Here is a 25,401-nt window from a genome sequence, read left to right as displayed (position 1 = left end):
TTATATTATTAAAATTTTTATTAAATATTATATATATATAACTATACATAATTACATATTTAAATAAAATTATATAAAGAAATTAATTATATTGAAATAATAATAATTATTTGTATTATTATTAGTATTTTATTAAAATTAGTAGTTATTAATTAACTTATATATTTTTTTACAGTATCTTTTTTAAATGGATAAATGAATTTATGAAAGTAAAAAATAAAATTTAGATTTAGTTTAACAAACAAAATACATCACTTAAACACAAATATCATAATTAGTTTCATAAAAACATATAATTGTTAAATATTTTTGTGAGTTAAATTACACGAATGTTTATGTAATTAATATATTTTAATTACTAAAGAGGATAAATATTAACATTAATTAAAGAATATTAGTTATAAATTTAATATAATTAAGTATTTATTAAATTTAACTTTTGGATACAAACATTTACATTGCTATCTCAATTATAATTTTTATTTTAAAAACTTTAGATATTTGAAAAAAGAGTCATATTTTTATATAATTTAAATTATGTTTTTTTACTAAAAATATAAATTAAAAGGTATAAAGTTTTAAAAATCAAATTATATAATATTATTTTATTCTATACATAATGGTTACACATGTAATAATATTAAATATAATTAAAATATTAAAATTTTAATTTTTAGTATTTTAATTTTGTCATTTATTTAAATTTTATATTTATAATAAAAAAAATACATTTTGAAATGCCATGCTTTGGTATAAAAACCAGTTAGAGTAATAGGAAGATATAATTAATCATTTTATAATATATATATATATATATATATATATATATATATATATATATATATATATATATATTTATCACGAATCTTAATTATAGTATATTTGTTTATTTAAAATTATTTGGTCATTATAAGTTTTAGTTATATAAAATAAATATTTATTCTATATATTCTCCAAACTAAAATGCTATTATAGTATAATTATAATTAATTATCATTATATCAAAATAAAATGAATTAATTAATGATAAATATTTTAAAAAAAATGTAAAATCCCTAACAAAATCAATCACGCACAATGTCATGGTTAATCGCGCCGCCGCGCCTGCACATTGTCACCGCCACGCCCAAAATTCCAAAACGAAATTACTAGTAACATCAGAGAACAGTGCCTAAACAGCTAAAGAGAAATGCACTCTTAGCTTCATCATCTCTTCAATTATTTCAATTTAATTTCATGTTCATTTCCACAAACAAATGGATATAGCTATATTCTCTCCATCAGGCCTCTTTGGCGAAGATGACAACCCCACTCGTAACACCTCTCTCTCTCTCTCCTTGTTCTTTTACTTCTATATTCCATTTTAACTGGTGGGACAAATTGTTTCTGAATTCAGGTGAGGAAGATGCAGACTCACAGGAAAGCTATGTTGAGAGGAAGCACCAGTTTCCTGGGATGGTAAAGTTTCCTTCTTTAACATCATTAGTGGCTGTTTAACCAAAATTATCATGTGGGTTTGTTTTGGGGGACTGTCATATGCTGAAAGTTTGAGGTTAGTTGGGGTATTATTTGATGGGTTTGGTTGAAGTGCTGTGCTCTTTAGGAAACTGAAATTGCAATTGACAGGGGTTGCTTTTTATAAATATGTTTTTATTTTTCTTACTATTGTTATCATTGGTTTGGTTGCTGTAAGAGTCTTGTTGCTGGACTGCTATGAGTTTGTAATGATGCTGTGGTAGTATTGTCTCATGGGAATGCTGTTTGATGTGTCGGAAGGGTCAAAATTTGTGCTCAAGTGCTTAACTGTTTGGAAGAGGAAAACTTTGCAAGCTGGTGAAGGTTGAACGATATTGCTGAGTTTATTATAGGAAGTGGAGATAACCTAATCTTGTAGGATCTCTTTAATAGAAATAAAAAATTCTTTTGTTTGGAAGGTCTTGCCATACTAGGGTATTTTTTGTCTACCAAATTCAGAAATATTAGGTGTGCTTGTTTGGGATGAAAACAAGGGACCATAATTATGTTTATTTCATATAATATTCATTTGGTTTAATGCTCGCAGGCAGTCAGGCTTGGCGTGGAAGTTGAAAATTCTCTTTATGGTTAAAAACCATCTCCTTGAGTTTGGTTTGACAAGTTTAGTGCTATTGTGCAGGAATTTGATATGATTTGATGTGAATCTAATTAGTTTTTTAAGTGCAACGCATTCATAGGTGCATTTATATGATAGTTTATGTGGATGATAAAGCATTTTGGTTTTGGGAGAAAATATGCTTTCGATATTGGAGTAAAGTTGATGATAATTTGTAAACCTACTAATACTCCCAGTGGATTCAAAAAGCATATTAATGAGAGATCAGGGAAACACATTCAGATCCTTCCTGGCATGTATAGGAAGTTAGTTAGAAAGCTAAACTATCTTGCAATAAACATTTGTATTTTGCGTAGTTTGGTTATTTAATGTCGTCATGATATCACCTTGTGTTAATGATGGGAATACTGTGATTCAAAATTTTGAGGTTTTTTGAGCATTTATTTGTACTGTACTAGTACCAGTTGCTCTACGCCTTTATGATTTGTGCAGGAGTTGATTGTCCGAGAATTTTCCTTTCATCAACTGAATGCCAATTTACTCTGGCCAGGGACGTTTTCATTTGCAGAATGGTTAGTTCAGCACAGGTCATGCATTGAAGGAAGGCGTGCTATTGAGTTGGGGAGGTATATGTGAATTACTTGTATATTAATTTATGTCTAAGCTAGTTAGTTATTACTTATTTGAAAGGGTGAAAGTCTTGCTCCAGATTTTCAAAGTGAAGCGATCTTAGCTTGAGCCCATGACTGCATCCAACTGCTCATCTATTATCTATAAACAATTGCACTTGGTTGTATATCTCGTTTCTGTGACTAGGACTCCATTGTATTCTTGCGAAAGTGTTTCTGTCTATAGCTCTGCACTTATCAGACAATTGATTTCATTTTTGTTCTTCTAATGTTGCATATAATTTCAGTGGTACAGGAGCTTTGGCCATATTTCTTCGAAAATCATACAATCTTGATATTACAACTTCCGACTATGACGACCATGAAATAGAGAAGAACATAGCTCACAACTGCCAGGCAAATGAAATACCTGTCATTCCTCACATAAAACGTGAGACTTCTTTCAGTTGACCTATTAGTCCTTTGCTTCTTAGCTGTTGAGAAGGGCTTCAAAGTAGTGATTCTGATTACACCTTAAAATATTTTGTCATTAAAATATATATTTGGGTCTTATACATTGCCTAGTTATCAACTTACTGCCTTTGAACCTTATGCATTGCCTAGTTTTGTCAGCTTGCTTTCTTTTGTAACTGTTCATTTAACTGATAATGAAAATAACTTTAAATTTTCATTGTCTCATCTTCAGAAGTGACAGTTCTTACCCTTGTTAAATTTCTTAGAATAGGCTCAAAACAGGCTTTATTAAAAAATTGTTGAGTTGTATCTGTATGTACATAAGGTCCTTCAGTTGTCTTTACTTGTTTAATACTATTTTGTCTCTTTCATTGTATCTTAGATTAATCTACGGTTTCTACATATAACAGTTTCTATATATAAATAGAACCCAAGAAGACTTGTTCAAGGTCTCTAAAGTGTATTTTCTCTTTTTATATTTTTCTCAACTTATTATTAGAGCAGGTCAATCTTTCTCTACTTGTCTCTATCTTGTTAGGCGAAGAAAAGGTTGTTTGGCCACAGTTTTACCATTTGTCACCACCGACTGTCATTGTTTTCTCTAATGACCACCGAATCTAGAGTTTCTCACTGAGTGATGACCAACCATGCCGGTCCTGAAGGCAAAATCTTCCTTACATGGTTCCACACATAATGTGTTTGTCACGTGTCTCAAGCATGGTTGTCCACTCTCACCTTCCAGCTACCAAAGTGATGCCACCGCCAAGGTTGGGTTTTCCAAGACTTGGACAAAGATGTTAGTGAGATATCATCAAGAAATACTACACGGTGGCAAAAATAGGATTTTCAATGATGTGCTTTATTATGGCAATATATGGAACCTAGTGTACTATGAACCTTTAGAATTTTCGAAACATGCATAGTGCTAGGAACCACCAATAGTGTTAGGAACCAAGAATTGGAAAGAGCAAGAAAAGAAAGGTTTTTATTGAATATAATGAAAGGAACAAGGAATAAGAGAGTGCTCTGTCCTTCAAGGGCTTCCCTATCCCAAAAGTAACTAACTCATGAATATTCTAATGATCTTAACTAATTTCTCTTCTTTGTGTATCCTAACAATACACTCCTCCAAAAATCAACCTTGTCCTCAAGGTTGGAATAGTGGAAGCTTGATGCCGTAGCTCATCTCCATCATTGTGATTGTTATCTACCCTTCCTGAAAGTATTGTAATACTATCCTATCATAGGGAGGGAACCCACGGGCTACTGCATGCAAATTCAATTCTGGAGGCTTGGGTGGTGGTGGGGATGAGAGTGGTTTTTGTATAGAAGTCTTTGAATGAAGTAAGTTGAAACTCTAAGATTCCAATGTCATTGATGTTCCAACCACCTTCATTGTCACATCTAAGTCCAACAATCATTCCTTATTCATATAATGTAAATCTGACTTTCTTGACAAGAAAACCAATATTTCAAAGTTTAATGTTTTGGATCAAAGTTTTCTAATGATGAATATCAGGAATATTTAAAGTTGAACTCCAACAACCTAGCACAATCATCTACAAATTCTAGTTTGTCAACAACTTGCATTTCACAATCTATGGAAAGTCGATGTCCATGGATATTTGACTCGGAATATAGGTGCAATTGAGAAGATTACGGGGATAGAGATCAAGAGGGATCACTTCTAAAGGAAGCTCTTTTTGTGTCAAAGACAATACATCCAAAAGGTAGTGAGAAGTTTTGAGATAGAAAGTGCTAAATTCGTGAGCATACCTTTGACAACATTTATTCGTCTCTAAAAGCTTAATACTCCTCAGTTTGATGAGGATAAGGAATACATATCTTGTGTCCAATGGGAGTTTGATGTATGCGATGTTATGCACTAGACCAAACATTGTCCATGTAGTTAGTCTAGTGAGCAAGTATGTGAGTAGACCAAAGAAGGAGCATTGATTGGCCATGGGGCTTATCTTGAGATACCTAAAAGTAACAAAGACACTGAAATTCTTTTCAAGGGTGATTCACAATGTACTTTTTAAAGGATTCTCTTACTTTGCTTTGGACCTGGATGCTAAATGGTCCATTACATTGTTGGGGGTTCTCTAGTTAGTTGGTAAGCTACTCCCCAACAAACATTGGCGATCAACCATAGAGGTGGAGTATATGGTGTTGGCTGAGGAAATTAAGGAAGGGATATGGTTGAAGAGTTTGATGGGTGATATGGGGTATGCGAAACTCTATGTGTAATAATATGTTTGGCCAAGCATCATATGCAGTGTGGTAGGACAAAGTATATTGATGTTAGATATCACTTTCTTGCATTGAGCTTAGGATTGGAGTGAAAAAGATTGACACAAAGGAGAATCCCACTTATATGTTCATTTAGCTCATTCCCAGATCTTGGTGTACTAAACACTGTCAGATGACATGTTTGATGATCATAGACATATGCTAATTCGAGGGTTTACATCTTGGTGTACTAACATTTTGTAGGATGACACGTTTGATGATCATAGATGTTGTCTACAAGTTCGAAGGGTCGACTGATACTTATGTAGATGTGTCTAATAACTTAAGATCATCTGATAGTGTTTTAGTTATACATCATTTGGTGAATCAATAGTCATTTATGCGTTCTGTTATGTTAGTTATCATCATGTAATTTTAATTAACATGTAATCGTTTTGTAGATCTTTGTAAGGGTGACTTTTACTTATTGTATAGTTTTATATGTTGAATGCAATGAAGTACCTCTCAGTAAAACTTAGTAAACATGACAGCTTTATTCATATCTATCTTGCTTTTTGAATTCTTTGTTCATTTTCTCTTGTTGGTGTGATTTGCAATTAGTATTACATTGTATCTTTCGTTATTCTTTGGGCTCATTTTGGCTCTAAGTGCACATGACAACTTTACTCCGACGAGGTTAGAATTAAGAAGATGCATGATGAGTTGTTAGAATTAAGAACATATATAATGAATAATGTTAGCTTATTACTCACTAGTAGGTGATTATAAATTTTGTATTTAATATTGTACCCAAATTATGTATACATACATACATACATGCATACCATGTGCATACCTCCTCTAATTCCAGACCATTTTATGTTGATCCTTGTATTAGTTTGGATTCTGTAATTAATTTCACTTCTAAAATTACTAAATGTGTTTGAATTTTCAGATACATGGGGAAACAAGTTTCCAAATTCTGACCCTGACTGGGACCTAATCATTGCAAGTGATATCTTATTATGTAAGATTATTATTGTTTACTATCATAGTGGCCATTTTTCTTATTTTTTGAAACTTAATATTACTACAAGTTTTTCTTACAAATTGAAATGTCTAAAGTTGCTAGCAAAATTAAAAAGCTATATCTCATGTTCCCACTAGAATGCACGAGTTATCTGCTATTTGGTAGCATTTCAAGGGGTGATGGAGAATGACAATGACATCAAATGACTAGCTTAGTTTCACAATTCAATTTTTTCTGCAATGAATTAAGTTGCAATGGCCATCTTGTTAGCAATTTGGGTCATGCATATATATGATAAATAATTAAATTTGTTAGGGTTGTTTTATTTTTATTAGCCAATTTATTAAAGTGATATGATTAATTATATCTATAGCTATGAGTATATATATCTATCATGAAACTATTAACTGTGTAGATACCCATGATATTCTAATTTGATGAAGGGGACAAATTAAAAATATCACCTTTAGAAAATAGTAACCGACAGAGGTTACATAAAGGGGTTATGGTCCCTATCTGAGAGCACGTTCAGAAATACATTATGTTCCTTTCTCTTGTTCACTATTAGAAGAGAAAATTAAGAGGAAACTTAGGGTGCTGTATAGTTGGAAGACCAGATACCAAAACTATTATCATTCCAATAATGGCCAATCCAGTTTGTTTTCATTCTTTAGAGTATGGGAACTATTTAATTATCTATAGGGTTTATGAAAGCATAAAGAGTAATAAACCCTATAGATAATCAAACAGTTCCCATGCTTTTAAGAATGAAAGCGCAAGCGTACTTGGATTGACCATTATTGGAAATGATAATAGTTTTGGTATCTGGTCTTCAACCGTAGAGCACCCTAAATTTCCCCTTGATTTTATCTTCTAATAGGGAGAAAGAGAAATGAACAAAATGAATTTTTGAACGGTTACTATTTTCTAAAGATGATATTTCTAATTTGTCTCCTTCATCAAATTAGAATATCATGGGTATCTACACAGTTAATATTTTCATGATAGATATATATACTCTTAGCCATAGATATAATTAATCAAATCACTCTAATAAATTGGCTAATAAAATATAATAACCCTACACATTTAATTATTTATCATATATATGCATGACCCAAATTGCTAACAATCTCCCAATGGTCACAAATATATATCCTTATAAATGTGTCATACTTTATTAGCTCAAAAATGCCATTATATACCTTGAGTATATCCAAAACATCCCGTCCATTGATTACATCCACATATAGGACCAAAACAGTTTTAATTGCATTAATCGCAACTAAACCTGATAATGATTACTAATGTTGACAAAACCAAATGACATGGACTCATCATTAGTGTAGCGTGAATAATTACGTGAAGATGACTTGTACATGTCTATTTTTCAACTGGTCCTTACTTTATTTCAATGAGTTCAATATAATAATCTTAACATACAAAGTGTAATTTTTGAATAATATACAAAGTATGTCAAAGGACATTGCATTAATGCATAAAATCAAACATAGAACACAAAACACATAAAAGTGACTAATTCTCACTAAACCTAAGATTCCTCAAACAACAAAACACTCATATGAGCAAAACGCTCATGAAAGACCATGGGTGAAAATACCTTAGTGAGAGGATCTGCCATCATGGAGTTTGTCCCTTATTGTTCTATTGAAAACTATCCACTTTGTATTTTATTGTTGTTAGAATACAATGTAGCTGATTTATTGTCACAATAGAACTTAAGCGGTCTTTCAATTACTTCATAATGTGTAACCATGTGACAAATCTCTTCAGCCATATTCCTTATTTGATGCCTCATAGCATCCTGCAAAATCTAAGTCAAAATACTCAATGATCTCTAACTAAGCTGACTCCTTGTATATGAGTATATAATCTCTTGTTCTTTATAAGTACCTCATAACTCTTTTGGCTGCTTTCTAATAATCCATTCTTGGATTGCTTAAATACCTGCCTAATAACCCAACTATGTATGCTATATCCAATGTGTACATACTTGGGCATACATCAAATTGTCTACAACTGATGCGTAGAGAATCTTCTGCATTACCTGAGTTTCCAAATTTCCTCTTGGGCATTGATTGAGACTGATTTTGTCTCCCTTAGCAACTTGAGTATCCTTAACATTTCTGCATGGAACATACAAGACCAGAAAAAGAACATAGTGCCATTGAATTTGTGATACCTACAATCATCAACAACATTTATCTCGAAGCCAAATAAGATAAACATTTGATGAAAGTTGTGGTACTATTGACGAGATGCCTATTTTATCCCATAAAAGCATAGGTTCTTGAGGATCTTGAGTTTGTTCTTTAGGAGGTTCTAAACTAAGTGGTTATGAATTTGCTTATCAAAAGCAACTATATGAATCAGATCTAGAATTGTCACCAATTCTTCCTTTAACCTTATTCTTCCATCCAAACTCATTATCTTCAAAGAATGTAACAGTTCCCGTCTCAAAAGAAAAAGTCTTCTAACACTTATATGAAACCTGAAACTATCCAAATTGTGAAGGAAGAGAGATCAAAACTAATGTACAAGTAAACCTTCTCGCAACTCAAGTTTCACTGTCTTAAGTTTTGAAATAATGTTGGACATTTCCAAAATGTACTCTCTAACACTTCCTCTGCCTTGATACTTCATGGTAATCAAGCTCTGAAGAAGTGCACTTGTTTCTGCCTTATTGCTTTTCATAAAACGCTTTTCAATCTCAGCAAGGAAATCTTTAGCTATTGTTATATCTTCAGATATAGTACCTCTAAAGACCTTTGGAATGCCACATTTAAGGATCGTCAGACTCATGTGATTTGATCGGTCTCACTTCTCATAATCTTTCTTCTCATCAGAGGTACTCGAGTCTGTAATATTAATTGCTAGGGGTATCTTTTTGTAACAATCAAACAGATAATAAAGCACGTCTAACAACAAACCCATCTTTGGATTGATTTATCATTGACAGAGAAAAACCTTACAATTGTCACATGTTTACCATCACAGGTGTGTATGCAATCCGGCCAAATATTAATCTTCCTTTGCGGTGACTAATACTCGCATGGATATACATAAACATAAACATTCTCACGAATTATCTCTTCAAGAGAGGTCACTTTGACGACTTTTTGATTCAATTTGCTCGTCAAAAATGCTAAACAACAAAAATTTGAATTCTTATTTATAAACCAAAATCAAAATTAATTTTAATTCAAATGTTCACGCATGTCACCTTCACAAAATTAATTAATTTTTATTTTTTATTTATTTCTTTATTTTGATCATGCAACCTAACATTCATGTGATGGGTCCTAACCTAAACTAGAAAGTGTCTAAGTAGGCCAACACCTCAACAATGCTAAGCTGAACGACCCACATTAGGTTCAACCTAGAATGGCCCACCACAAAACCCTACAAATCCGCCACAATCACGAGTATAGCAACGTCGACCTCCTCCGTTCAGGTTGTTCAAGTTGCCCCAAATGGTGTCTGTTGAGAATAAAGAAAATAGGGATTGAGATTAATCTCCCTTGTGTATAAACCACACATAGGGTAATCTATTTATAATAGAGAGAGGTACAAGTAAAAAGAGTAACTGAAAATAAAAAGATTAAATAGAAGATATTGTTTGATATTGTGGTTATCAATATCTAACAATATCTTAATAATATCAAACAATATCTAACACTCCCCCTCAAGCCGGAGCATACAAATCGTATGTGCCAAGCTTGTTACAAATATAATCAATTCTAGGCCCCCGTAAAGACTTAGTAAAAATATCTGCTAACTGATCACTTGAGTTAACAAATTCAGTCTTGATATCTCCAGACAAAACCTTTTCTCGAATGAAATGACAATCAATCTCAATGTGTTTGGTCCTCTCATGAAAGACAGGATTAGAGCTAATATGAAGAGCAGCTTGATTGTCACACACAAGTGTCATTTGAGTAACATCTCCAAATTGTAACTCTTGAAGCAATTGCTTGAGCCAAACAAGTTCACAAGTAGCTGAGGCCATAGCTCTATATTCTGCTTCTGCACTGGATCTTGCTACAACACTCTGTTTCTTACTTTTCCACGAGATCAAGTTACCACCAATGGAGACACAATACCCAGATGTAGATCTTCTATCAGAAGGAGATCCTGCCCAATCAGCATCTGAATAGCAAACAACTCTTGAATGGTTATTAGAACCATATAACAATCCTTTTCCAGGAGATCTTTTAATATACTTCAAGATACGAATGACTGTATTCCAATGATCTTCACATGGGGAATTAAGAAATTGGCTTACCACACTGACTGCAAAAGAAATGTCAGGACGAGTAACGGTAAGATAATTTAATTTTCCAACTAATCTTCTATACTGCTCAGGATCAGATATAGGCTCCCCCTGATTTGGTAGAAGTTTAGTATTGGGATCCATGGGTGTATCAACAGACTTTGAACTCACCAACCCAGTTTCCTCCAGAATATCCATGGCATACTTTCTTTGAGATATAACAATACCATCATTGGACTGTGCCACCTCAATACCCAAGAAATATCTGAGTTTGCCAAGATCTTTTGTCTGAAAATGGTGACAGATATGTTGTTTCAACTGAGAGATGCCATGGTTGTTACTCCCTGTAAGAACGATGTCATCAACATATACTATCAAGTAAACACATCCAGCACTCGAGTGCTGATAAAAAACAGAATGATCTGTTTCACACCGAGTCATACCAAATTGTTGAACAACATTGCTAAACTTTCCAAACCAGGCCCTAGGAGATTGTTTTAGGCCATATAGTGATTTGCGAAGACGACATACCATCCCAGAAGACTCCCCCTGAGCAACAAACCCTGGAGGTTGCTCCATATAGATTTCTTCTTGCAAATCACCATTGAGGAAAGCATTTTTAACATCCAGTTGATAAAGAGGCCATTGTTGAAGAGCAGCCATGGCGATAAATAAACGAACAGAAGCCATCTTTGCCACGGGGGAAAAAGTATCGCCATAATCCAAACCAAAAATTTGAGTATAACCTTTGGCCACAAGACGAGCTTTGAGGCGATCAATAGTACCATCAGGTCCAACTTTGATAGCAAACACCCACCTGCAACCAACAACAGATTTTCCAGACGGTAACGGGACCAGATCCCAAGTTCCACTGTTATGAAGAGCATTTAGTTCATCTATCATGGCCTGACGCCAACCAGGATGGGCTAAAGCTTCACGAACAGTTTTTGGAATGGTCACAGAAGAAAGAGAGGAAAGACATGTATAAAAAGGTAACGACAAGCAATGATAACTCAAAGCAATATAATGGGGAGAGGGATTACGGGTAGAACGCATACCTTTTCGGAGGGCAATGGGAAGGTCAGACTCAGGTGTCAGAGCCGGAGGAGACAGAGCAGTTGGCACTTGAGTGGAGTCACATGGTGGTAGTTGTGATCGGTTTCGGCGACTATAAACCTGAAGAGGTGGTGGAGAAGCGGACTGTGGAGCAGGAACTGATGGTGACGAAGACACAGTAAGAGGGTCACAAACAAGAGGAACATTAAAGGTATGAGAAGAGGTGTCAGAACTAGATGGAGGTAGAGGTGAAGTTTGACTCTTAAAATAACGGGAGAACTCATCAAAGGTGACATCTGCAGACACAAAATAACGATTAAGAAAAGGAGAAAAACATTTGTATCCTTTTTGTGATCTTGTAAACCCTAAGAAAACACACTTATGTGATCTAGGAGAAAGCTTGTCAAGACCAGGACTGAAATTATGAACAAAACATGTAGACCCGAAAACTCTTAGAGGTAAGGGATGAAGAGGGTCATGAGGAAATAAAATGGAATGAGGGATGTTATTTTTTAAGACCGAAGAAGGCATGCGATTAATAAGATAACATGCAGTAAGAATAGCATCACCCCAAAAATGTTCAGGAACCGCTCCATGAATTAAAAGAGTGCGAGTGGTTTCAATAAGATGTCTATTTTTACGTTCAGCTACACCATTTTGTTGAGGGGTATAAGCACAAGAAGTTTGATGCAAAATACCGTGAGAAGCCATAAATTGTTTAAAAGAATGAGAAAGATATTCACGGCCATTATCACTGCGCAAAACTCGAATAGAAACACCGAACTGAGTTTTAATTTCATGAAAAAAAAGATTGAAAGATATGAAATAATTCCGAACGATGTTTCATTAAAAATAACCAAGTACATCTAGAATAATCATCAATGAAAGTAACAAAATATTGAAAACCTAAAGTAGACTTAACGCGGCTAGGACCCCAAATGTCAGAGTGAACCAATGCAAAAGGGGATGAAGCACCACGTGTGACACTACGAGGAAAGGAAGTACGACTATGTTTGCCTAATTGGCATGACTCACACACCAAATGAGATAATTTGGACAAGGCAGGGACAAGCTGTTGTAACTTAGCAAGGCTTGGATGACCTAACTGAGCATGAAGAAGAGAGGGAGACTCCATAACTGCACCAACTTGTGTAGAAGGATGGAGATGATAAAGACCATGAGACTCACATCCTGTGCCAATCACCTGTTTCGAACTTCGGTCCTGTAAACACAGAATTGTGGGTAAAAGAAACAATACAATCAAGAGAACGAGTTAGACGACTGATGGACAACAGGTTAAAAGGAGACCCAGGGACATAAAGAACATTATCAATGGTTAAAGAAGGAAAAAGTTTAACAGTGCCAACACCATGAGATGAGACTCTAGAACCATCAGCCAGTGTAACAGAAGGTAAATGATTAGGAGAGGATAAAGAAGAGAACAAAGATTTGTTACCAGTAATATGATCAGTGGCTCCTGAATCAAACACCCAAGGACCAAGAGAAGAAGATCGAGTCAGACCAACAAAAGATGTACCTGTGTGAGCGATAGATGCAGTGGAACTAGAAGACTCATGATCCTTATACCATTTGAGAAATTTGTTGAACATAGCAGGTGTATCAGGTGAAACAGAAGGAGGATCCCCAGTAGAGGAAGGTGGGGAAAGGTTGGTCTGAACAGCTGCAGCAGAGCGAGGAGGACGTCCATGCAATGCATAACACCGGTCAATCTTGTGACCTGGCTTGCCACAATGTTCACACTCATGTAATGCATAACACTTGTCAATCTTGTGACCGAGCTTGCCACAGTGGTCACACTTAGGACGCCCTTTTCCCTGTTTGCGAGGGCGAGTCCGGTCATCACGATGAGATACCAATGCAGAAGAATCATCAACAGAAGCAGGTGTATCAGTGTTAGGTTGTTCTGGTACACGCAAAAGAGTAGAGCATGTTGAAGTTAAGGTGGGGACAACCGGGGAACCCAAAATTTGATCACGAATATGTGAATATTTATCAGCAAGCCCGTGTAATGCTCCGAGCATGAAGAACTTCGAGCGTTGTTCGATCTCCGTGGCAGGGTCGGGGGAAGGAGGCAATAATTCATTGAATTCATGAAATAGAGTATTTTCACCTACTTTGATAGGTATTTTATGATCAATCCCCCTCCTTGGTGGCAGCTCCAGTTTTTCTTGGAAAATGATCTTATGTTCCTGCAAAACCTCCTCCAATTCCTCCTGCTGCTTGGCTGACAATCTTTTCCCCCCCTTCTTCCTCTTCGTGACTGGTTAATCCCAACTCCCACACTAAGGATACTGCTTCAATTTCAGTTTCCTTCAACAGGGCTTGTGGTGTCACAATTCTTTTTGTCAGAGTGGGATCCCCCAGAATGTGCACCACTTTTCTAGCCACATTAAAACTCATGGTTAAGGTGTTCCAATTTACCTTAACTTCTCCTAAAGATGCTAGCCATTCCACTCCCAAAATCACGTCAACTCCTCCTAATTCAAACAGGAAAAATGTCTTTTTAACAACATGATCCTCCAAATTAAGTTCTACACCTTTGCAACACCCTTGTGTTTGCTTCTTGTGTCCATCCCCTAATCTAACACAGTAAGGGGGGTATCTTCTACCATTAATCCCAATTATGTCAAATTGTGCTGAAACAAAATTAGGACTCGCCCCACTATCAATTAAAATTAATACCTTTCGCCCATTGATATCTCCCTGCAATTTCATGGTATTATTTTGCGTTAAACCTCCTGCTGAGAACAGAGATAGCTCCATTCTTTTGTTTTCCAACACTCCCATTTTCTCCTCTCCTCCATCCTCCTCTCTGCCCTCACTGTCCTCCTGCAAGAATCACCACTCTCAAACTTTTTTCTGGGCAGCGATGGCCTGGCCCAAAAGCTCCTCCACAATGAAAACATCTTCCTTCTTCCCTTCTCTTTAGGTACTCTGGGTAAGGCAAGTTTCTGACTGCCCTGTTTTTACTCCCTCCTGTTGTTGGATTTCCACCTGTCCTAGAGCCCATAGATGATGTTCCCCCTCCTTCTTTCCTTGTTGTACTTATATTGCTGGAAGAAGACTGAGAATTTCCAGCACCTTTAAAAGACTCAGTTCTTGATACCACACCCATTCCTCTCTGAAATCTGGTGTCTGCTACTGATGGGTCCGATAGGTGTGGGTTCTTCCTGCCCCTGATTCATTAAGAGACTCCTCCAAATCCCTAGAAATCTCCATTGCCCTCATTAAATCCCTTGGATCATGTGGCTTTACTTGGCTTCTGATTCGGCTTTGTAATCCTGCAAAAAAATACCCCAGTAGTTGTTCTTCTGATAAATCTGGAATTTGAGCCACCAATCTTTCAAATTCTTGTACGTATTCTTCTACTCCCTCATTCTGCCTTATGGATGCTAATTTCTCAAAGACTGTACTCCTATCCTTGCCTCCAAATCTTTTATTCAAAGCTTCGACAAAACTCTCCCAAGATGGGTTCTTGGATTTCTTTTTCCAGAAGCTAAACCAATGACTAGCGTTTCCCTCCATACTTATGAATGCTAAGCGTAATTTCTCTTTTGGAGAAATATTTTGAATCTCAAAAAACTTTTCTGCTCTAGCAATCCAGCCCATAGGATCACTGCCTTCAAAAGTTGGTAATTCTACCCTTTTCATCCACTGCTTCTGGACCTCTTCTTCACTGTCAGAATCAGACTCCTCCTTTCTGATCATCTTTACAACTCCTTTCTTGTTGTTAACAGAGTTCTCCCCATTTTCAGAACTCTTCTCAGACCCTTCTTCTGATTTCTTACTATTCTTGATCATATTTCTGATTTCGTGAAGATTTTCTTGAATCTCCAAGATAATCTTCCCATTCTCGCGGATCCACCTTTCCAACGCAGCAACTCTTCCCTCCATGATAACAGGCCCTTGGATCCGGCAGGTCGGACCAATTGTTAGGTTTCTTAGAGCTAGAAACCCAAGCCACTCGTGCAGAACTCACTCACACCAACACAGAAAGAAAACAGAAACAAACTTTTATTACTCTCTCAAAGAATGTGTCCAGGGAAAGACAACAATTCCCCCCTCACAGGATTTGTTAGGACTCCTGTTTACACTTACAACAAACAAAAGAATCTCTCCTTTTACAACACTACCCCCCTTCTTATTTATACTCTTCCTAAAACAGACTTTCATTCCCTAACAACCTACTACCAGACTAACTAACTAACTAATTCAGTTCTTATTTCTTCTCACATACACCTTTAATATTCTATCAGCATCAAATAAGGAATATGGCTAAGGAATTTTGTTACAGGACTGCGTATTGTGAAAGAAATTGAAAAAACCAAAAAGTTATACTGTGTCAATAAATCAGTTGTATCGTATTCTAACAATAGGGTACAAAGTGAATAATTTTTCAATAGAACAATTAGGGACAAACTCCATGATGAAAGATCCTCTCACTAAGGTACTTCCACCCCAGGTCTTTCATGTAGCTTATATGGGTGTTTTACATTTTGAGGAATCTTTGGTTTAGTTGAAGTTAGTCACTTTTGTGTTTTGTATTCTATGTTTGATTTTATGTATGCATACATTGTCTTTGGACATATTTGGTTTAATAAATATATTCAGAAATTACACTCTATATGTTAAGGTTGTTATATTGATCTCATTGAGATAAAGTAATGAAAAATAAACGTGTACAAGTCATTTTCATGTAATTTTTCATGCTACACTTTTCATTATGAGTTCATGGCATTTGGTTCTATCAGTATGAGTGATCATTGTCAGGTTTAGTTGCGACTGAGCATCTATCTTGAGCTCTGTGACTTGGTGATCATTGTTTGCTGGAATACCAAGATTGGTAATTTCAATCTGGCGTGAATACAATTTGTAAACGATTTTCTAGATTTTGTGATTGTAGTGGAAGGGTTGAGCTTGTACTCTGTCCTTTTCTTTCTGAGCTCTAATTCTCACTAATAATCTTCTTTCCATTAAATTAAAAAATGATGTAACCAAATTAAAGTACTTGTTTAATAATTATTGAAATGTCATTTAATTTCATCATCTTGCAATACTTAATTAATGTCCAAATTGGTCCTTAAAAGATGAGTGCGCTACCCTCATTCAAATTTTATGTAGATGGGTTTTTGAAAATTTCATCTGCTTGCATATAAGTCCATTATGAGTATTTGATACGTAAACACAAGTTTTTATTTGTATTTAATATGAAAGGGCTTATATGCAAGCAGATGAATTTTTCAAAGACTCATTTATATGAAAATTTTAATTAAGGACCTACCAGCCAACACACTCATCTTTCGAGGACCAATTTTGGTATTTACTTAATATATAATTGCATCTATGAATATTTTGTATTTGGCCAATTTTGTAATAATTAATTGTATCTGGATTTTTGTTTGAGTTTTAATAACCTAATTTTTTTTTTTAAATTCAAGGAGTGAATACTGTTCTGGTCAATCATGGTCACACATGTCCAATTCATAATTACTAGACAAATTTCTTGATCATCATGCTGTGTGGGAAATGTTAAGATTTGTGTTTCTCATCTCTTCTGTGTTGAATTTCTGTCCTCTTCACTGTCTTTCATAAAGGAAAGAGATTATTTGTTAAGACTTCAGCATAAAGGAAGATCCGAATCCGGTTTACTAGTTAGCATAACCTCGAGACTTACAGCATCAAGTAACTCATCTTAATGTAAGATTGTTAACATTTTATAAGATTGTTCATGTAACTAAACAATGTAAGATTGTTCATATAAACTAAACAATCTTAAAAACATTTTTCTCTTTTATATTTGAAGACCATCCTATAAAATCCATTAAGCCACTTGATTTTCCTTCTCTAGAGCCTCATTAGGCCCATTCTATCATCATAACTTATGAAAATAGTCACTAATATGTATCAAATCTTAAATGTTTGTAGATGTAAAGCAGTATGCAAATTTGATACAGACCATTTCCTTTCTTCTCAAATGTTACAAGCCCCGGCATAGCAGAGTGGTTTCTCCGACTGGAAATGATGAGAGTCATGGTATTATGTAGAGACCCTTCTAACCAACATGCTTTAGCTACTCAAGTTTGCATCTTTACTGAATTTTGTGTTGGCAGGAGATGTAGTATTGCCGCAGCCAGCATTTTTAATGAGCTGGAGACGCAGAATTGGGAAGGAAGATGAATCTCTTTTCTTCAATGGTTGTGAAAAAGCTGGTCTAAAGGTGAAGCATATTGGGTCACGTGTATATTGCATCAACCCCATAGAAAATGAGATATCAGAAACAAAACCTTGATTAATGAAATTAGTCTTCAAGCATATCTGGGAGGAGAATGCAGTGTAAACTAGAAATTCTGGTTATAGTTAGCTTCTAAAGATTAATTTGCAGCTCCTAGGTGATAACACTGATACCTACTTACTAAATATCTTTTCATCAATTTGAGCAGAGTAACCATGCCACAAGTTATTTGAATTGTGTTATTTCCTTGTTAGTTGTTACATCACTGAAATTCAATTCTTGGTTCTGATCGAAACTTTTAAGATAATGTTCTATTTTCTTGGTAGTTGTCACATCACGGAAATACATTTTTTGGTGTTGGTTGTGTCACTGTTGATATCGTGTGACCTTATAGTGATTCAAGGTTGATTTGATGCATTTGCGCTTTATTATAATTGAGTCCTTGTTTTTTCTTAAAAAGTGGAATTCATTTCTAGGTGGGGTTGATCATGCAACACTGTAATATGGTAATTTAATTGATAGACTTTACATGTAGAATCTTCTCATTACGTGCCAAGTTGGCTTCTCTATCAACACAAAACATCATGAGGCTTGTGGGGCCCCAAATGGTTGGCATGTACCATTTTCTCATGTTATTGTTACTAACTTGACCATTAATTTGAAATATCGTCATATAGGGAATCTTTTGGACAAAGCACTCTTGATGTGACTTTGTTTTTGCTGAAGACGACAAAGTTGATATAAGATAGGCAACATTGGTGGTTATTATTATCTTTATAGAGTTTGATTTGAATGCTTGAGCTTGCTTTGCTTTTTCTTTTTGAAAAGACTTGCCTTTGTGTACTAGAAATCTAAAACAAGTACTCCAATTTGCTTTTCAAAATCAGAATGTTCTTGTGCTATCTGTCTAAAATATCTTCGTTAAATAAATCTCCGAATAGAAACACTTCTTGAATTATTTTACCCAAACAGAATATGTGCACTAAAAAATTACTTAGATAGCACTCTGCAGCAAGTATTTACACATAATTTCTGAACTGTGATTGAAAGGGTTCAAAAACAAGTTAGAATTTAATTTCCGAACAATCGAATTTTGATACATTTTAGCTTTCAAAATTTAAAAATCAATAGGTAGTATATTTAATCCATTTATATTAATTTTTTTTGACGTGACAAATGTGTTTAAATAATTCAAATATTAATATGCATATGTCAAAAAAATTTAACGCAATTGAGTTAAAAAGATTATATCTATTCATTTTTAGACTAAAATGTATTAATTTCAAACATTGACAAATTTCAATTTCGCACTAAAGTTCAGAGGCTAAAAACATATTTAACCTTTAAGTTTTGAATAGATTCAACATGAAAAATGATTTATAGGTTTAGAAAGTCAATATGTTTGTAAATTTATAAATAACAAAATTTGTAAAGATATAAAGGGTAAAAATGTACAAAAATATAGAGCAGAATTTCTGAAAATATAAAGCATATGCAAAAATATGTAGAGTAGACTCACTAAAACTGTAAATCAATGTATGAACAATTGATCTAATGTATGTGTATTGCTAGACTTGTGTACACATGATGAATGAAATTACGAGAACTACTAATTTTCTTTGTCAAGCTTTGCAAAAATAATTTTAAGATATATTGAATGCTATAAAATTGGTTTGTTCTACTAAAATTTTGATTCAAAACTTCTTAGAAAAATTTATTGATAGGTGTGATATTGTTTTGGGAGCAACATGCCATTGATATTCCTAATTTTAAATCTAATTATGTTGCACGTCATGGTCATTCTCAAAATCAAAATATCATGTCACTATAGAACATCATTGTAGGGTGATTTTTTTTGTTACAGTAGATAAACAACTACAAGAAGTAAATGATAATTTTAGTGAGCAAACAAGTGAACTTTTAACTTTAAGCAATGCTTTAGTTTCTAATAATGCTTATAAAGCTTTTAACATTGAGGATATATGCACTATTGTGAACAAATTTTACCGATTTTAGTGAGCAAGAAAAGATCAGATTAAAATTTCAACTTCGACATTTTATTGTTGATGTTTTTAACCATCCAAATTAGAATAATTTATCATCTATGCTTGAATTATGCTAATTTTTAGCAATAACAGGAAAGTTAAAGACATTTTATTCGATTGATCATTTAATTCGTCTTATTTGAACTATTTCTGTTTCTACAACTACAACATAAAGATCATTTTCTGCAATGAAGATTATCAAAACAAAATTGTGGAATAAAATGAAAGATAAATTTCTTGTCAACAAATTTATATTGAAAAAGAAATAACTAAAAATTTTATTTTTGATTCAATTATTGATGAGTTCAATAATGTGAAGGAACGAAGGGTAATCCTTTAAATATGTACGATTTCTTTTATAGTTACAATTATAATAAATTATGTACCTATTTATATTGTATTAATGACAATAATTAAATATAAAAATTTTGAGTATATTATTTTGACTTTTTAAAAATTATTGGTCAAAATCGACATTGAATTTCTTGATGGCACATAGTAAAGACATTTTCTAAAACACAATTAATCTTTAGAGTGTGTTTGGATAGAGTATTTTAATGAAGTAATTCATTGTTTTGAAGAATTTAGATTTCTTTGTAATGAAATGCTTTGTTTGGATACATAAATTAAAAAGCATTTCAAATGCAAGCTTTTTTTTTTTTGAGGGATTTCAATTAGCTAAATTAGTAGAAATTCAAATATCCTCAAAATAAGTGGAATTTGAAATTCTTTTCACTCAACCTCACATTCTAGACTCTTTGGTAGGCCCGATGACACAAACGGGGTCGACGATTCAGACGGGTCCGATGACCCGAATGGGCTCGACGACCCAGACAGAGCCGACGACCCAAACGGGTCCAACGACCCAAATGGGCTCGACGATCCAGACGGGTCCGACGACCTAAATGGGCTCAATGATCCAGACGGGCCTGTCCGTCGACCCGGACGGGCCCAACGACCCGAACAGGCCTTACAACCAAAACGGGTCGACGACCCAGAATGGCCCGACGACTCGAACGGGGAAGACTATCCGGACAAGACCAATGATCTGACGGGCCCGACAATCCAAACGGGTATGACGACCCGAACGAGCCCCTCCAAATCGTTGGGCCCGACGACCCGAACAAGCCCGACAACTTGGACAGGCCCGACAACCCGGACGAACCCTTCCAAACCGTCAAGCCCGACGATCCAGACAGGCCCGACGACATGGATGGTTCCAATGACACAGACGGACCCGACGACTCGGACGGGTCAAGCTATCCGGACAAGCCCGACAACTCAGACGGGCCCGACAGTTTGGAAGGCCCGTTCGAGTCGTTAGACCCGTCCAGGTCGTCGACCTGTCTAGGTCGTCGACCTGTCTAGGTTGTCGGGCCCGTCCGGGTCGTTGAACCCGTCCGTGTCGTCGGGCCCTTCTTGATCGTCAGGTTTCCAAATTTATCATGAACTCAAAACATAATTAAGCCTAAAATAAATATTGTTAAAATTGAATTTTATCTCATAATAAATTCAAATTTTTTTTCCAAACAAGAATTGAAATATAAGGTATTTTAATTCCCTTATCCAAACAAATTATTTAAAAAATGAATGAAATTTAATTGCAAACAATTCAAATGCAAAGCATTTTAATTTCTAAGTATTGCTGAAATGCTTCATCCAAACACAAGGTTAGAGTATTCTTCGAGTTCTTGTTTGCTTGGTTCATATTTATCATTCGGTTGATAATCATTTATTTTATTAGAAGAATTAGAACTTAACATGATACTCTATTGTCTATTAGACAAAACACATGCACACATAATTTGATCATCATTTGTTATACTCCTCTATGTTTTGTTGTATTCAAGCACTCAATCAAAACAAAATCGTATTTCTAAATTTTTTAAGGACCAGTTTAATGGCACCTAATATTTTAAATGTTTTATTTATTTTAATTAGATTATATATAGATTAAAAATAAAAATTTGAAAACGATTTTAATTTTACGAACTCATGTGTTACTTTTAATTTGTGGAATTTTTTTAAACTTTTTTTTTTCTTAAACTTGTCCGATGATATTCTAGGCTTGATATATTCCAATTCGTGTTTCAAAATTTGGAAGACTTTATACATAATAAACCAACTTAAGAGGTTTGTAATTTATACACTTCACAGCTTTACATATTTTACAAAAATTTGAACGCAGAAATATTGTTTTCGAGGTTTGTAATATTATTTGGTAAGTTCTTTTATGCTTTGTAAGATGTAAAATTTCTTAAGATCTTATTAATTTTTGTTTCAATGTTTAAAATTTCAAAAAATTTATTTTAAATTTAGTAATAATGTTTTAATAAAAAATGTACCAAATCTCTCTAATATCTTTGACTCGAAAAAAATATATAATTATGTAATTACGTATTTTTAGGGATGTGATTTTGGAGACAAGTGGAAAGCGGAACGGAATTTGAGAAGATGGGAAATTCTCAAACTTTTGCCTAAGTTGACAAGGACATGAACATGATAACACTCATATTATTTGGTTTTGATTTGCATGTGAACTTCTAAAGCTTTAATATAAGTTCTCATGTTAGGATATAAATTAGACGAGTTGAATAACATAAGTAAAAAAAAATCACAAATTCGGTACAAGTTTAGTTAGAAGTTATCAAGTTAAACTTCAGTTCATGTTTTATCTTTAAGCTGAAACTATTTTAAATATCTGAAATTGTAGATATTAAAACTTCAAATATTAGATCAAACACACAAAAACAAAGTATTGAAGTTTTGAATAAAATGTGGTATATTTACTTGTGATTTCATTATTCTAAAGAAAAGTATTGAAATTTATATTTTGTGGGATATTTTTGTGATATGTATAGCCTCGGATGGTTCCATCAAAGAAAATCACACCACATCTGTATGGTCCCGACAACAAAATCACATGCTTACACAAAGAACGACAGACAAAATTTGTCATAAATACACGAGGAACTTGGATTGTCTGTAGCCTTTTCATAGTAAAATAAATTTAAAAATGAGTTCAAGTAGAACCAATTCCTCTCATTTGTCTATCTTGTTTCACAATCAAACGCATATATGAGTGATTAAGAGTCATCTTATATTTTATTTGGTATATATGCTCTTCTCTTCGCTAATTGAAGCTTAGACACTATAAAGAGCATTCACTCAACAACAAATGAGAGGAATAACATTTCATAAAAAAAAATCTTTAATAGAGATGTATCTACCTAGCTAATTGTTTACAATAGAATATATATTTTTATTATTTAGTATTACTGGGATTCAAAATCGTACTTATACATAATTATATAAAGGAAGTACACATTTCATACTTACTCCTCAACCAATAACTCAAATTTTATCCTAAAAAATTGGGAGTTCAAAATTGTTTCAAATATAGGGGGATAACGTCTACTTGAACAACTTGTCCAGTCTTTTAGCTTTCACTCTAATCGTCCGTCCAATACTCTTGTCGTCCACTCGGTGCTCCAATCGATCGGTGTACCTATTATAGAGACTTTGATGCTTAAGTCAGCAATGGTTCGATTGACAATAGCAATTAATGCTATAATAAATGCGAGAAAAAAGTTCCAAAAACCTTATCTTTGACTTGTATTTATAATTTTCTACATAGACCTTTGATTAGGATTGATCTAATAAGGCTCAATTGCTTTAAAAACCTTATTAGTGACTTGTTTATCCTTAATTACCAGTTGACTTGTTTAACTTAGACGTCGTTCGACTGTGTCGGCCATATGTCATTGTTCGAGTCATAAAGACATCTGAAATATTTATGGCAAACCTTAACATAACTCATTATGAGTCGTTCGACATGACTAGGATCATAGGTTGTTTTGTTGACACATTATTTCATATGATTAATAGTTGGCACCCTCACACTCGGCATGTGGTACGCTCGATATTGTCCGCGGGTAACTACTCGTTGACACATAATTCCATATTATTAATAACTAGCTTCCTGACACTCGATATGTTGTATGCTTGAAATTGCTCACGGGTAGTCGCTCGTTGACACATAATTCCATGATCTCCAAAGTGAAACCCATGCCCTGCATTTTTATACAAAATCGTTCATACTCATCAATAACCCTAAATGGGAACAAAACATGTTAACCTTGAACAACCACAAAAAAAATCATAATACAAAACCACAATGTACATTGATAAAACCCCAATTTTCAATCAAAATAAACATAGAATGGCAAATCTTACTTGGCGAAAGTTGAACGATAATGGGTTTGCTTGACGCAAGTGAAAGGATGACAAGATACCTTTCCTTTTCAACAACCTCTGAATATGATTGTAGTATTTTTTACCATTGTTCTTCACCAACGCACTCGTCCTCAACAATTCGTTAATGCTCGAGTTTCTCGGTCTCTTTCGAACAACAACTATCTTGCTTTTTTTAATTCAATTCTTAGGGTTACTTTGTAAGGAAAAGTTAAGTTCAATTTTTAATAGGTTTTTCAAATTCAATTTTTAATTAAATCAATAGAAATAATAATTTCAACAACACATGTCGTATGATGTCAAAAAAATTCACATGACAACATGGAACGCCATTGTATAGGTCAACAAGCTATTAACGTCGTTATAGAAAAAGAACTAAAACAAAAAAAATAATACAAAAGTTGGACGACTAAAATAGGTTATAGCTTCACACAAGGACTAATTTCAAAATCCATTAAAAGTTTGAGAACAAAAAACATATTTATCCCTTTAGAATATGATTGTCCAAATGTAATAAAATTCAAAATAATATTGTAAAATTAATTTAAGACGTTATACGTTTATATTTCAACATTTGAAAAAGTTTTGTCTATTCATGGTTTAGTATAGGCAATATTTTCATAATCCTTGATTAAAAGAATAAGTAACACAAAAAACAAAATCGTTGTGTTTACAAAAATGTTGCCTATTATGATATCTTTGGCAACAATTGTTTCATTGTTGCATAATAGGTAACGATTGTACAATGTTATGGCCTAAATGAGAAATATAGTTGCCCAACATACACAACAACTGCAAATTCGTTGCCTAAAGTTTAGGCACCAATTTTTTAGCTTTAGGTTGTAGTTTTTCACTATTGCCTATTGTATTTTTTTGTTGTAGTGAATAATTCATGTTTTCATATGTACTAATTTTGTCTTCAATTCACATTTGCAGAATTTTGATGACGTACAAACATTGGATTAAAAAACATTAGCCTATGTTCAAAAAATGTGGGCAAAGTATTTTATTCATAGATGTAAGAATTTATAGTATTTGAAAAGTTAAAGTATATTAGCTTATA

The 25,401-nt window shown here is 34.0% G+C and overlaps 1 protein-coding gene across 2 annotated transcripts; it reads left to right on the top strand.

Annotated features, from left to right (window-relative positions):
- The first annotated feature begins 1,075 nt into the window (after nucleotides 1–1,075).
- Nucleotides 1,076–18,456, top strand: LOC114167617 (EEF1A lysine methyltransferase 3). 2 transcript variants are annotated; one of them, XM_028052725.1, is made up of 7 exons: nucleotides 1,076–1,314; nucleotides 1,397–1,458; nucleotides 2,585–2,718; nucleotides 3,009–3,151; nucleotides 6,362–6,433; nucleotides 17,733–17,840; nucleotides 17,918–18,456. In XM_028052725.1, exons 1-7 carry the CDS (start codon nucleotides 1,257–1,259, stop codon nucleotides 18,094–18,096), a joined length of 756 nt encoding a protein of 251 aa, XP_027908526.1. In that variant the 5' UTR covers nucleotides 1,076–1,256; the 3' UTR covers nucleotides 18,097–18,456. The 2 variants fall into 2 exon arrangements, with proteins under 2 accessions (XP_027908526.1, XP_027908527.1); XM_028052726.1 differs by having other exon boundaries at nucleotides 17,927–18,346.
- The last annotated feature ends 6,945 nt before the right edge of the window (nucleotides 18,457–25,401 follow it).

Source organism: Vigna unguiculata, chromosome 10 (assembly GCF_004118075.2).
Source record: "Vigna unguiculata cultivar IT97K-499-35 chromosome 10, ASM411807v1, whole genome shotgun sequence".
NCBI classification, from domain to species: Eukaryota; Viridiplantae; Streptophyta; class Magnoliopsida; order Fabales; family Fabaceae; genus Vigna; species Vigna unguiculata.
Note: the sequence above shows the minus strand (reverse complement) of the source record. Positions and strands in the feature narration are given on the sequence as shown.

Bases quoted from the DNA above. Each gene is read 5' to 3' on its own strand.
- LOC114167617 (XM_028052725.1), top strand. From the start codon at position 1,257: ATGGATATAGCTATATTCTCTCCATCAGGCCTCTTTGGCGAAGATGAC. The intron at 1,315-1,396 runs GTAACACCTCTC...TTCTGAATTCAG, and splicing joins CGAAGATGACAACCCCACTC to GTGAGGAAGATGCAGACTCA. The intron at 1,459-2,584 runs GTAAAGTTTCCT...TGATTTGTGCAG, and splicing joins AGCACCAGTTTCCTGGGATG to GAGTTGATTGTCCGAGAATT.